This window comes from Eleutherodactylus coqui, chromosome 10 (genome assembly GCF_035609145.1).
Source record: "Eleutherodactylus coqui strain aEleCoq1 chromosome 10, aEleCoq1.hap1, whole genome shotgun sequence".
NCBI classification, from domain to species: domain Eukaryota; kingdom Metazoa; phylum Chordata; class Amphibia; order Anura; family Eleutherodactylidae; genus Eleutherodactylus; species Eleutherodactylus coqui.
The window spans coordinates 25,452,699-25,466,028 of NC_089846.1; the positions used below are offsets into that span (position 1 = coordinate 25,452,699).

Below are 13,330 nucleotides of genomic sequence, written 5' to 3' on the forward strand. Positions count from 1 at the left end.
ATGGCCTAATATCGCGCTCGCCAACATGCGATTTCCCCGCAGATGTGAGGCGTCTTTATATCGGGGAGACCTCGCATCGCACTGAAAACACGGCTGATGAGATGGCACGCCTAAAGATAGGACATGCCATGATTTGTTTCCCATATTGCAGTGAAATGGGGGGGGGACACTCACGTATGACCCAATTCAAAAGAGTGGGGTCCGCATTTGTGCGTATTGCAACACAGAAATCTCACACGATTTTCTCGACCATGTGAAAACGGCCTTATGGGGTTTCCTTTTTGCGTTCCTCTGGTTCAAAATTGGGGGACAAAAGGCTGAACTGGATGCACACAAGTGTTTCCTTAGCCTTAAATACTATGTCGCTAAATAAATCAGTGGTTTCCAACCTGCGGTTCCTCATATGTTGCAGAACTACAACTCCCAGCATACCCTGACAACTTGCAGCAGGACCCCTAAGCATTTAACTGCAGGGAACACTTGTGAGCCTACACATTTCTTGTGAACACGTAATATTACATAGTGCATATTGCAAAACATACATACAAGTCCTGCACAGCAAAAGCCTCTATTTGCAGCAGCAGCTCATTGCCTCGCCTAAGAGAGGGGTAATTCAAGGAGGGATTCCCCTTTTAGATAGTCCTTTCGCTTAATTAGGATGTAGATAGGATGCCACTCGAACGCAAGATGTTCTAATATAAGAGATTACGGGAAAAAAAAGCAGAAACAATGATTGGGGGGGGGGGGGGCGCGAGAGGGGTTGGGGGTGGGAAAGATATAGATACCATAATCTTGTGGGATTCATGAATTTGTTTAGGATGCTACTCTGCAAGCTGCGGCCAATAGAGGTCCGAACGTGTTCGTGTCAACGCTACTTCTCCAGCGCAGGAGAGGAATCAAGATGGTCGCCACCCCAGACTGGTGCAACGGGTTCAATAATCTAGAATACAACTTTACCTTCAGAGAACGTGCCCAACACACAAGATCAGCTTCAATTGGTCTTTATAGAAATGTTTTCATTTACAGATATGAATGTTACAAAATGATTTGCTTCCTCCGTAAAAGCAGCTTGTTGTGTTTTAACTAAGTTTCTCAAGAGAGAAAAAAAAAAGGGAAATGGATTAGATCATCGGTATCTACAATCCGCATTAGGCTTCAAGTCCTGCACATTTTACCAGGATGGAACATGAATTTCAAATAACCGTACTGTACTGCCCTCTGCAGGCTGCATTCTGAACAGCATTTCAAGCACATGAAGTTGTGCGCAAATGTTTAATTGGTGAGGTCCATTTTCGTTACGGACGTAAATACAGTATCATGAGAGATGTGCAGTCTATGTACAGGATCATGAATAACCTCGGCTGCAAGTCTTGATGAGAAGACACCAAAATGTCGAGCTTCTTTAGGTTTCCCTCATACGACCCAGCAGCAGAGCGTTTTCTTGTCTAATGGCCTTGTAATCTTCCAAGATCTTCTGCAGATTACTTAGAGTCTTCTTAGCTGCCTCTGTCTCTATCTGCATAAAGGCAAAAAGGGTTAAGCTGGTTATTCCCTCGCCCGTAGTGGTCACCCAGTATTACTGCACTGATCTGCAACTACCACTCTATGTATGTTCCAGTACAGCAGACACAAGTTGACCAAATTTCACCAATTTCAGCCAACCACCCACTGTTCAAGGAACCGTCTCAAGTATGCCCCAACAGCAGATGATGTGGAAAGGAGAAGCAGGCATCTTGGATTTCAATATGCCTGATCCCTTCTTACTATGCAACATAAGCCACTACCAAAGCAGTCTGGCACTGCCTTACTCCCCTCACCCTATTGAGAAAAACATACATACTTGGCCGGGCAGAACATGCATGTTTAAAGGGGTTATCCAGTTGTAAGTAAACAATTGATGACCTTTCCTTGGGATAGGTCATCAATAGTAGATCGGAGAGGGTCTTCTGCGACTGACCCCTACCAATCAGCTGTAGAGCTGGGCCTTTGCGCTCACACACTAAGAGGATTTCTGTATTGACTGTAGTGGCCAGCCTTGGTAAGAAAGACATTGAAGAGAATGGGAACTTGGCCCGCAATACTAAGCTTGGCCACTGCAGTGAAAACAGAGATGTCTGCTTTCTACAGAAATCAGCTTAGTGCATGAGCAAAAAGGCCCACCTTACAGCTGATTGGCGGGTGCCCAGTTGGCAGACCTTGCTGATCTACTAATGGCCTATTCTAAGGGTAGGTCATTAATAGTTTACAACTGGACAACCCCCTTTAAGGTTGAGTCAAGTGAAATAACCATTAGCCTACAGCTATATACATAGCATGTCTATGGCTGGCTTTAGCAAAGAGAAGACCAAATGAAGAACCACAGCATTTTTCTAGGACTTTTATGGCTGTCAGCCTACAATTGCTTACAGGGGCTTCTAGAAAAACCCTTCCCCAATCACTATGTCTGGAGGGAACATTCACTCTAAAAGGGGGTTGTCCTCATCAATAAATAGTATTCTACATAAAGAAAGTTTGCTGCTCCATGTGATAAACTGGTTACGAAAAAAAGAGCACCAGTGGCAAAATTGTAAGGCGGCCATAATTTACCTGCTCTTCTAAGTCACGTATCTCTCTCAAAATGGTTCCTGTGTCCTCAATGGTTTGGATTAGTTGGCTGCAATTCTAAGAAAGAAGGAAAGAAATGTGTAACAGAATACGTGAACTGTAACACAGACTACATGTTACTCATTAGAATAGGTTTGTTGCAATAATCTAGATTGGATCCCCATGTCATACAACAGATCCTCCTGCCAGTAGCAAAACGTGGAGGAAAAGAGGGAGTCTTCAACGTGTGGACGCTGTAGAGTTACATGAATACATCAACGTATAACTATATGGCCGCACTCACACGAGCGTATTATGGGTGCACATTTAGGTCTGCATTACAGATGAGTGTCGCAGCCCGACCGCGGGTCTACTGACCCAAATTCACAGCATCGCAGAACCGAGGTTGTGGTACTGGCAAAAAAAACCCCACCTGTAATACACTCGTGTGCACGTGGCCTATGACAGATTATCTTTAAATTTTACGATTTTGCTAAAGGGGTGTTCCATCTCAGCAAGATATCCCCTATGCACAGAGAATGGGACTGCTGGAGATTACTGAGCATTTGAACTCTGCTACCTCCAGCAGTTCCTATTGATATGAATGGCATGGTGGCATGAATGGACGGCCACTGCTGTCAGACTTCTGGGATGTGTTGGGGCGATTTATCTGGATCAGTGGGGGTCCCCTTTAAGAGAAGCACCCAGCATAGTCTTCATTTCTCTTGTACCTCATGCAAGGCGGCCAGGTATTTGTAGACCTTCCTGACTGGTTCATCTTTCTTGGCATCCTGTGCAGGAGACAGAACAGGTAAGTGGACACATAAACTAATAAACATCAGCAGGAATTAAAACTGGGGTGTTCTGTACCTTAAACACAAGCTCATCGGTCACCACAAATGTCCTGTCAACCTTTCCCGTGAGATTATTAATCTCCTTCTGTAGATCTTTAGTGTCCGAAAGGATCTGATTAAAAAAGAAAATGTTATAATTATATATACCCACACACACACACACACACACACACACACACACAAATTTCCCTGAATCACCAAAGTAATTGTGCCATTTAAGTGGCATCCGAGTAAATGCAATACCAGTAAGAGATTGTAATGGAATCAGTGGGAGATCAAGAATATTGCAAATCCTGAATACGCAGAGTTGGGCATTGTTTTAGGTTTACCTTGGTGATGTCTTCCTTTTGCTTCTTAATATTGCTTACAATCTCTAGGATTCGTTGAGTGTAGGCAGCACGGGAGACGTCTTTAGGCAAGGACTCATACTCCGAAACCTACATGGAATAACATAGATCAACACAGCCTGCAGATGTAGACTTTATACTTACATACATATATAGGTGTCAGCATTGTCGGTGCCATGTTAAACGTATGCTGAGCTTGATTAGTTCTGTAAGTTCCATATAAGTGGGGAATATTTAACATGGCAGTTGTGCCAGAATTCTGGCAGAGAAAAGTCACAATTTTGGAACAAGTGCCAAAAAGTGTGCAGGACCTTGCATAAGGCCCAATATCCACGAGCAGATCGGATTCCGCATGCAGGACCCCACAGCGGAATCCGTCACTGCCCACCAGTGTGAGTCTTCTGCGTGCCTGTCCGAATCTTGTATTTTCTGCACTGCAGATGTTGGGCCAGCACATGAGACGCACATAAGCAGTGGAGGTTGTTTTTTTTTTTTATAAACTCCTTCTTTTCCCGGGAACCTGCGGCCCATCCGCAATTCCATTGTGGATCGGACGGCTTCCAGTCACTTCAATGGAAGCCGTCCGTGCGGGTATTCCGCTAATCAGATCTGCCCGCTGACATTAGCCCTTGGGGGTGAACATGAAATGACACTCTAAGTAAATATGCCCTAGTGTGCTTTACTGACTGTCACACGTATGTTCCAGATATTGGGGATAATAGTGAAGACCGTTCCTGATATAGACAGGTTTGCTGTGTTGTCCAGAATGACATAGTTAAAGTCTAAATGGTTACTTGGGCAACAACCTTTTCCTGTAAAGCAGTAATGCATCCACGTCTCCAGTATCACATCTCCATACACATTCTCCTCACCAACTGTTTGTACAGTTCCTCCTTGCGTCTAGCTTCATCAGCTGAAGCTCGAATTTTGTCATATAAATCTTTGACGTCTTTCATCCAACGTGAAGATTCAACCTGTCAGGGAACAGAAATACAAAAATCAAAGCCAACAGACTGAAGGAACTTGGGATTTATGTTGAGGTACATGGTGAACTTTACAGTGTCCCCCCATTAAGGCAATATTAATGCCCCATTTACACGGGACGACAGTCAGCTAATCGCTCGTGCAGATCGTTTAGACAGGCAGATCAGCGCTCATTTCTCACTCAGCGCTTCACATTCTATGAGCTGGGAGCGATTAGACACAGCGAGAAGTGAGAGAACCAGTGATGATTTTTATGCTGGTTGAAAGTGAGCGACAAACTAAAAGTAAGCAAATAGTGCACGATCGTAATGATTATCAAGAATTTTCGTTAGTTTGAACAAATTTTGCATGATAATCATCCCGTGTAAATGGCCCTTAAGACAGTATAATTAAAACACCCAGTGGACCGAAAAATCTAATATGTGGGCAATTTACCAATCCCATCTATGAAAGATTATTGGAGGGTTTTATGTACTCTAGTCTCATCAAAAGACATTAATAGGGTAAGCTAATAAGGCCGTCTAATCAGTACATATAACATACCCTACCTTCAAAGCTCAAGGCAAAAATGTTGCTCTTACAAAGGTTCCTCTACAAATTGCTTTCATGGTATAAATAATGTTTGTGCCATGCGACTGCGAATGGTGGGGAATGGACTGCTGGGACTCCCACCAATCCTGAGAATAGGTGTGCCCGCAACCGTTCCTGCCATAGAAATGGCTAAGTGTGCATGGTCACTCTTCATTATAATCTATATAAGATCTGAAAACAGCCATGCTTGTTACTTGGCTGTTTTCACACCTTACATTGACTTTTCTGTAGATTGACCATGTATGTGAACCCACCTCTCCACTATGCATGGACCCATGCACCCCTGTTCTTGGGATTCCCAGTAATTATAAAAGCGATTTGCTGAGGAATTCATTATACGGTATGTAAAGAAAAACAAACACCCTGAAGTTCAAAAGAATTTGTCCTTTTTCCGGACAGCAAATTAAAGGCATTCTGTCATCCGGTTAATGCTGTCCAAACCACTGACAGAATGAATCTGGGACAGGGAAGCTTGTTGCCCCCATGGGTGTATTAATCTGAAACGCTGCAGCATTCCAAAATAGAATACACTTAAAGTTTGACTCAAGCTGAGCTCTGAGTCACGGGGCGAGCTGTGCCGGCCACTCCCTGCCTGCTGCATGCAGAGTGACAGGTCTCTCCCCTTTTGTGTATCGGGAGAGAGCTGTCAATCTGCATGCTATGACATCTCTGTCCCTTGTTCATGCCGCCTGTGGTTTGGGCAGTTTCAACCTGATGACAGAATTCCTTTAATTTGGAGTGTGCAGACTATGCATGAATATTAAAGGGGTAATCCCATAAGGACCAATTATGGCAGAGACATGGAAATAGTGCGAGCTGCACAGTTTCCGTAACAACCATATTAGCAAATGGTAGTTACGGAAAAATTAGCACAACTAGTTTGGTTGTATGTGTACTCCTGGCCACTGGCAGCTGCGGTGGTGAACCGGAACAGGATTAGAGGACCCCTGTTCAGGCAATAGATGTGGGTCTCATCCCCGGTGGATATACCATAAAAGTCTGAGATGGGAATACCCCTTTAAATACCATCGGTGCAAAGTGTCACATACCTCTTTTTCCTGTTGGAGTTTCCTCAACTCTCTGTGTTCATCCGCCAGCCGAACACGATGAGACTCCCACTGTCCCGCCAGATTTGCCATTCGCTGGGTACTGCTATCTACCATAGCCTGCAAACAGAAGAAGTGCTTAATGGGTAATAAATAAAAAGGGACAATATAATGTGGACAATACATACATATTGCAACTAAAATAGCACTAAAATGTTATGCAGTGCTGAAAAAAAATAAAACATTCACATCAGTCCCTGCCCCAGTGGGCATGCACTGGCACCATAGAATTGCTATTCACCAGTCTATTTGTGAAGTCCCTAGAGAAAACCTAACAAACAAGGCCAAAGAATACAATGAAGAAAATAAAACGTTGGCTCTCGACCATCTGCATTTAAATGAGAAATGATTTAATAGCGCTCACTGTGTGCCCAGGGGCTCTTACATCTGTGATGTGTTAAGTAGCAATCTGCTACTAATAGAACATTAGCAAGGGAGGTCATAACGCTTGTCATTTACACAAGTCTCTGCAAATCTCTTGCCTAAGCACTGGATTGGGCTATATTTGTTTAGTATACAGTATATGTTGCCAGTTGGGAGGTTTGTGCGCTGATCCCGGGTATCAGTGACTGGCAAGATATTAAGGCAGACCCTCGTCTTTCAGCTGTGGTCAGGGGAAAGAGTGAATCAGACTGCCTGGATTTAATCTATCAAAACTTAGAGTTGTACCAAGAGATAAACAGCACCATTAGGCTATGTTAACAGGGGGCAGCGGACGAGGAAGTGGTGGTCGGCTATCCGTCGGCGGCAGATGAGGTAGCGGTACCAGGATATTAGTAGGCAGTAGATGAAGGAGCGGTACTCAGATATCAGTAGGCAGTGGATGAGGGAGCAGTACCGGGATATCAGTACACATGGATACGGTAGTACTACCCGGAAATCAGTATACATGAATGAGGCAGTAGTACTCAGATATCAGTATTAAGAAATGAGGGAGTAGTACTTGGATATCAGTACACATGAATGAGGGGGTAGTACCCGGATATTAGAACACACGGATGAAGTTGTAGTACCTGGATATTAGTACACATGGATGAGGGAGTAGTACCAAGATATTCGTACACATGGATGAGGGAGTAGTACCAAGATATTAGTACACATGGATGAGGGACTAGTACCAAGATATTAGTACACATGGATGAGGGACTAGTACCAAGATAGTAGTACACATGGATGAGGGGCTAGTACCAAGATATTAGTACACATGGATGAGGGAGTAATACCTGGATATTAGTGCACATGGATGAGGGAGTAGTACCCGGATATCAATGTACATAAACTAAGGAGTAGTGCCTGAATAGACGTTCATACGGATACAATATGGAAACATTTGGTTATCAGCAACTGTTCCGACAAGAGATGAATAAAAATGCTGACAGATTATATTACAGGACCTTTTTTTGAATGATGCTGATCTATGTTACCTGTAACTTGGCAAGATTATTCTCTGCATCGGGCAATAACTCCACGGCTCTCTTTTTCACTTTTACCACCTTCTCTTTTTCATCACAGTGCTGCTGGAGTTTATCAGCCTCTTCTTCCACCTGCAATAAACCTCGTTATTTCTTTGCCTAAAGCAAAACTGTTAATTAATGTGATACGTCAACATCTCTCAGTTAAGCGCCTATACCAGGGGTGTCAAACTCATTTTCACCAAGGGCTACATCAGGCTTATGGTGACCTTCAAAGGGCCGATTGTAAGGCCGCCTGCAGACGGCCGGGTCGGATCCCGTTGTGAGAATTCTCGCAGCGGGACCCGACCCGAGCCCCTGCAGGAACCAGCACGGCACTCACCTGCTCCCGCGGCTCCAGCTCTGTGATGTGCCGGCTGCCGGGACATGCGCAGAGCGGAGCCAGCAGCCGGGGAGTGACATTTCGGTGCGGGGCTCTGCGAGTCCCGCACAGAAATAGAGCATGCCGCGATTTGTTTTCAATGCGAGATTTCGCGCAGACAAATCGCAGCCGTCTGCATAGGATTGCGTTTTATAATGCAATCCTATGGCAGCTTCCACAGGCGGAAATTCTGCGGGAAATCCCGCCGCGGAATTTCCGCCTGTGTGCAGGGGGCCTAAGACAGTACAGTAAGGGCCTGTTCACACAAGCAGTTTGCGTACATAATAAGCAGTGAATAGAAGCCATTGATGTCAAGGAGTTCAGTCACATGATGTATATTTTCGCACAGCGTGACCTATTTTGCTGCGTACTACGCACTCCAATAGGCCATTGAAGTGAATGGGCCGCGCAAATACGTGGTGAATGTGCAGGAAACCTATGTATTCACTGCATATTTGCGCACCATTTTAGGGGGCCCATCTGCGTTCTTTTTTGCGTACGCAAATATACAGGCATTAGCGATTTTCGATTGTGCAAATACGCAGTGTATTTGTGCGACCGAAATACAATTACACCCGTGTGAACGAGCCCTAATAGTGACCCTAATAATGGCCCCAGTAAAAATAACGACTCCCACACTTGCCCAATTAGTAATATTAACCCCCTCAGTAGTGATACCCCCATAGCAACATTATAATTATAAGCCCCCCCCCTCAGTAATAAGCCCCCTCAGAATTAAGCAGCTCCACCCCAACCCATATACTTACCTCTTCCTTCCTGGCAGTGCCGCTCCCTCTCCGCTTGCCCTGAGCCCTGATGCACACCGACGTCAGTGTGTGCGCCTGGCACGCTTCCTCCCCAAGTCCTCTCCTGCGGAACTGATGAGCAGGGGACTCAGGGGAGGAGGATCCTGGCTGCACACTGACGTCAGTGCGCGCCGGGATCAGCGGTAACAGCGCGATTACCAGCGGGGAGCTGCGGTACCCCCGCTGGTAACCGCTGTAGTGGTGAGGGGCGTCGGCACGCCGCAGGCCACATAACACGAGGCAGAGGGCCAGATTCGGCCCACGGGCCTTGTATTTGACACATATGGCCTATACAATATGTACCTGGGAGATAGTGAGATGAAGAAGCTTGGTGTTCTCTGATAGGGCAAGGATATCCTGCTCCATATGCTCTATTTGCTGCTGCAGAGAGGTCAGTTCTTCCTGTGCATCCTTGAACACAATTAGGAGAGAAATAAAGAAAAACCAGTCAATATCGCAGAGACTGAAACTACATCAGAAACCATTCATTTAGGTCTCCTCTATAATTATTGCTTGAGGCAGTAGGCTACAGGTAGAGTATAAGTCGTTGTCAATAGCACCATACATTATGGTCGCTGAGCAATACTGGGGGCTTGAAGTTACCAGACAGTTCTGCAAGTTATCATTGGACCACTTTGGCTAGTGTAAAATTGCTATAAAAAGGCACTTGGAAGGAGTTGAGCTACGGTGCCAGGCACAGCCACATGTATAATACATAAGCCGTTGTGCCCTAGTTATCAATGAGGGGCCGTAGAACTCCAGCATTCTGGAGTCTTGGTCGGGGTTTGCTCCCCAATCACTCATAAATGTCCTATTTAGTTAATTACTACAGGGAATAAAAATCAATGTTTTACTCCCTGTAGTAATTAACTGGTTGGTAGATGAAATAGATTTAATGGCTCCATACCTGTGTGTCCTTTTTAGGAAGGCTTTCAGCCGCTCTTTGCATCTGTTCTGTCAATACTTGGGGGTCCTGAAAGACACAAGACAGCCATTTATCAAATAGTGTTTAAGATAAACTTTTTTTCTCCATATTTAAAATATATTATCTTTGATCCAAGCAAATTTTGCAGATTTACGTAAATAAAACGCTAATAACTTACTTGTTGGTGGGTGAATTTTTGAGCATGGGTGAACCTGGAACCTTTGTTCTGATCCGCTGCCCCTTCTACAGTGAAGGCTTTCAGCATGTCCACAAGGTCCTGTGTGGATGGTCCTGGAACATGATTCTCTGCAAGCTGCTGGCTGCATCGACAAAGTTGATCCTGTATCCGTTTCTGCAGACGCTGACGTTTCCTGCTGCGGTACTCCTGTCAGAGTGAAAGTAAGGATCACGTAAGGGATTGCGTTGTTAAAAGAGGAATTGCACTTGGGATAGGTGCAGATCATGCAGAAACAAAGTGGCCTGTTGCAACTCAACTTCTTCAGATTACTTTCATGGGTGTAGAATAGATATTCAGGACTCTAGAAAAGTAGGGTGGCAACATCTGGAATGTGTAATGGTGAGCATATATCTTGTTATTTTCTGTGGGTAGAAAGTTCTAATTCTAATATATTCATCCGCACCATAAACATATCACTGTAAATGTAATAACAAAGACCGGGCTTACACGGGCAGACCGGATTCTGCATGCAAGAGGCCTGCAGCGGATTCTGGATGTGAGCCTGGCCGGTCCCGCTATGTACTTGTTTTTCCTTTAATGAGGATGACCGCGGCGGCTCACTGGCTCCGCCAATGTTTTTATGTCCAGCGCCGTTGCTAAGAGATGACACGGGTACCCACAGCTCATACGCAATCTCAACTGCGTATGGGCTGCGAGTTGGGTGCCTCCATTGATTTCAATGGAGGCCACCCGCGGCAAAATAGAGCATGCTGAGATTTTTCTTCCGCTTGCGGAATACGCAATTCATATCTGCGAGTGTGCATGAAAAAGCGAAAGTACATGCTTTTCAATGTCTGTTTTGCTGTGGATGCTCCATATGGACGCCGATCGCGTAGGAGCCCGGCGTTACACGCACAAAAGTAACCTTTCATATATTAAAAGGTAAATAAGCCACCATATATAAAGACCAATAATACCGCCTACAACCAACGCTAATTATGAAGGAATTAGTGACCAAGGTCAGAGAGCTTGGCCTATGAGGACGCCAAATACAGATACCCTCATAAGCAGAGTAGTTGTCCTGTAAAGGGCAGACCCTTACAGCAACTGCTATAGGACCCTATTGAGCTCCTAATCAATTGGATCTCCTACGTTTTCATTGTTAACTAACCATATCCTTGGTCTTAGGATCCAGATACTCACGGTACATGAAGAACAATGCTGTTCAATCAAAATAATCTACTAGAGATTACTATAGTAAAGTATACCAAAGACCAAACATGCCAGATATGAGTGATATAAAGTGCCAACTAACTGTCCAGAAGCATGTCAGATATATATTCCATATAAAGTGCTATCATTTGTTCCGTATAAAAAGTGTCAAGTGCAAAATAAGAAATAAAAAAAGAATGAAGACCCGACACGTTTCGCTAGCATCAACTAGTTCGTTAGGGGGTCATAATTCATCAGCTGTCATACAATTACACTCCAGAAGCAACGGTTCATCTGCATATCAATAGCACATACAACGGCCGTACGCTGCGCTTCACTCAATTAAGCCATAAACTATAAAAGGCATAGCAAACACAATAAATTCAAACCACTTAGCTGGATGGTTCTGATGGCCGTATCTCAACCTTGTAGATGCTATTAGGAGTTTTGTACAGATTAATTGTTGCTCATGGAGTGCATTTATATGGGAAGATGAACTAGTGGATGCTAGGGAAACGCGTCGGGCTTCATTATTAATGCATTTATCATCTTGCACTTGGCACTTTATAAAGGGCAGTTGAAATAGCACTTTATATTACACATATTCGGCATGTGTTGTCTTTGGTATACTTTTATTATACAGTAATCTCTAGTCCATGCGTCAAACTCAAGACCCACGGGCCAAATCAGGCCCACCATGTCATTTTATGTGGCCCACGACAAGGCCCGAACACAGAAGGACCAGGTCTTCACTTTCCCTCGAGGACACAGCCAGCGTTTGGCAGAGGGGGCATGGCCACCATTGGGAGCGGGTGCCATCTTGGATTTTGAACTCTGGAACGCACCGCCACACTGCTCTGTTCAGCAGCTCGCAGGTGGTGGTACACCCCTGCCAGCCCTACCCAGGCACCCTAACCATCCTCCAAGGTAGAAAGCTCGGTGCTAAAGAGGTAGTAAGGCAGAAACACCATCATAGTGCAAAGAGCTCCATAGGCATATTAAGTAGTTACACTTAGGGAACATTCACACGGGTGGATGCAGTTACCTTCTGTATTTTATATTCACCTAAATAAACAGCAGACCATGAGCTGTGATCTCCTTCATTATAACTGTGTAACAGAAGAGTGCTAATAAGCAGCAGTAACCGTGATAGGAGTTTCTGTCCCCCCTCTGAAGATTTTCTGTACTTAAGTTCATGTAATATCATCACACAGGAATTATGCTGACCAAAAACAAGATTACTTACCGGTAATCAGTTTTCCATGAGCCTATGACAGCGCCCGCCTCCCTCTGGGCAGGAAGCCGTAAACTCACTAATCTCTTTAAAGGGACACCCTTCACCTCCGTAGCAAGATCCATGGACTATCTGAGGACCTTTTCTAATTTTTTTTTAAGGTATAAACTATTTTTTTGTGGACTTAAAACAGGACAACGGAGTAGGGCGATTACAGTGATGTCATTGAAAACTGATTACTGTTAAGTAATCTTGATGCTTCCTTTATGTCCGTGATGGCACCTATAAGAGGTTAAACTACATGAATAACTGGGGAATGGGGGGGATGGGGTGCTACCCTGTAGTACTATACTACTGATGGCTAATATCGAGAATCCATCAACAAAATACTAGAGAAACGCCAAGAAGCTGTCTTACGGATTTGATAAAACAAAAAATATTGGTATTCTCTACCTCTGATGTGGAGACAATGCTACACAACTAGATGGATTTCTAAACTTACAGAAATATATGCCAGCTTACTAGCCATTAGAGATCTGGAGAAATCCTTGCAAGAGCAGAGATAGCAGCTGCCCTCAGCATTTTCCAACCTGTCCCATGAAACAGGAAGTGAGGAGGTGAAGGGTGTTCCCACCTTTAAAGTAATTTGGGACTTTCCTGTCTGGAGGTAGGCAGGC

At 44.5% G+C, this 13,330-nt stretch overlaps 1 protein-coding gene across 1 annotated transcript in view; it reads right to left on the reverse strand.

The window, feature by feature from the left end:
* Nucleotides 1–985: 985 nt before the first annotated feature.
* The window catches only part of CCDC22 (coiled-coil domain containing 22), a 29,908-nt gene continuing 17,563 nt past the window's right edge, over nt 986–13,330 (reverse strand). Inside the window, exons 7-17 of the mRNA XM_066580637.1 lie at nt 10,208–10,414; nt 10,012–10,077; nt 9,408–9,515; nt 7,890–8,009; nt 6,409–6,525; nt 4,657–4,758; nt 3,767–3,874; nt 3,454–3,549; nt 3,315–3,374; nt 2,587–2,661; nt 986–1,516 (exon numbers count right to left, since the gene is read on the reverse strand). Of these exons, the coding sequence (XP_066436734.1) occupies nt 1,403–1,516; nt 2,587–2,661; nt 3,315–3,374; nt 3,454–3,549; nt 3,767–3,874; nt 4,657–4,758; nt 6,409–6,525; nt 7,890–8,009; nt 9,408–9,515; nt 10,012–10,077; nt 10,208–10,414 (1,173 nt within the window). The 3' untranslated portion in view covers nt 986–1,402. The remainder of the gene's footprint in view (nt 1,517–2,586; nt 2,662–3,314; nt 3,375–3,453; nt 3,550–3,766; nt 3,875–4,656; nt 4,759–6,408; nt 6,526–7,889; nt 8,010–9,407; nt 9,516–10,011; nt 10,078–10,207; nt 10,415–13,330) is intronic.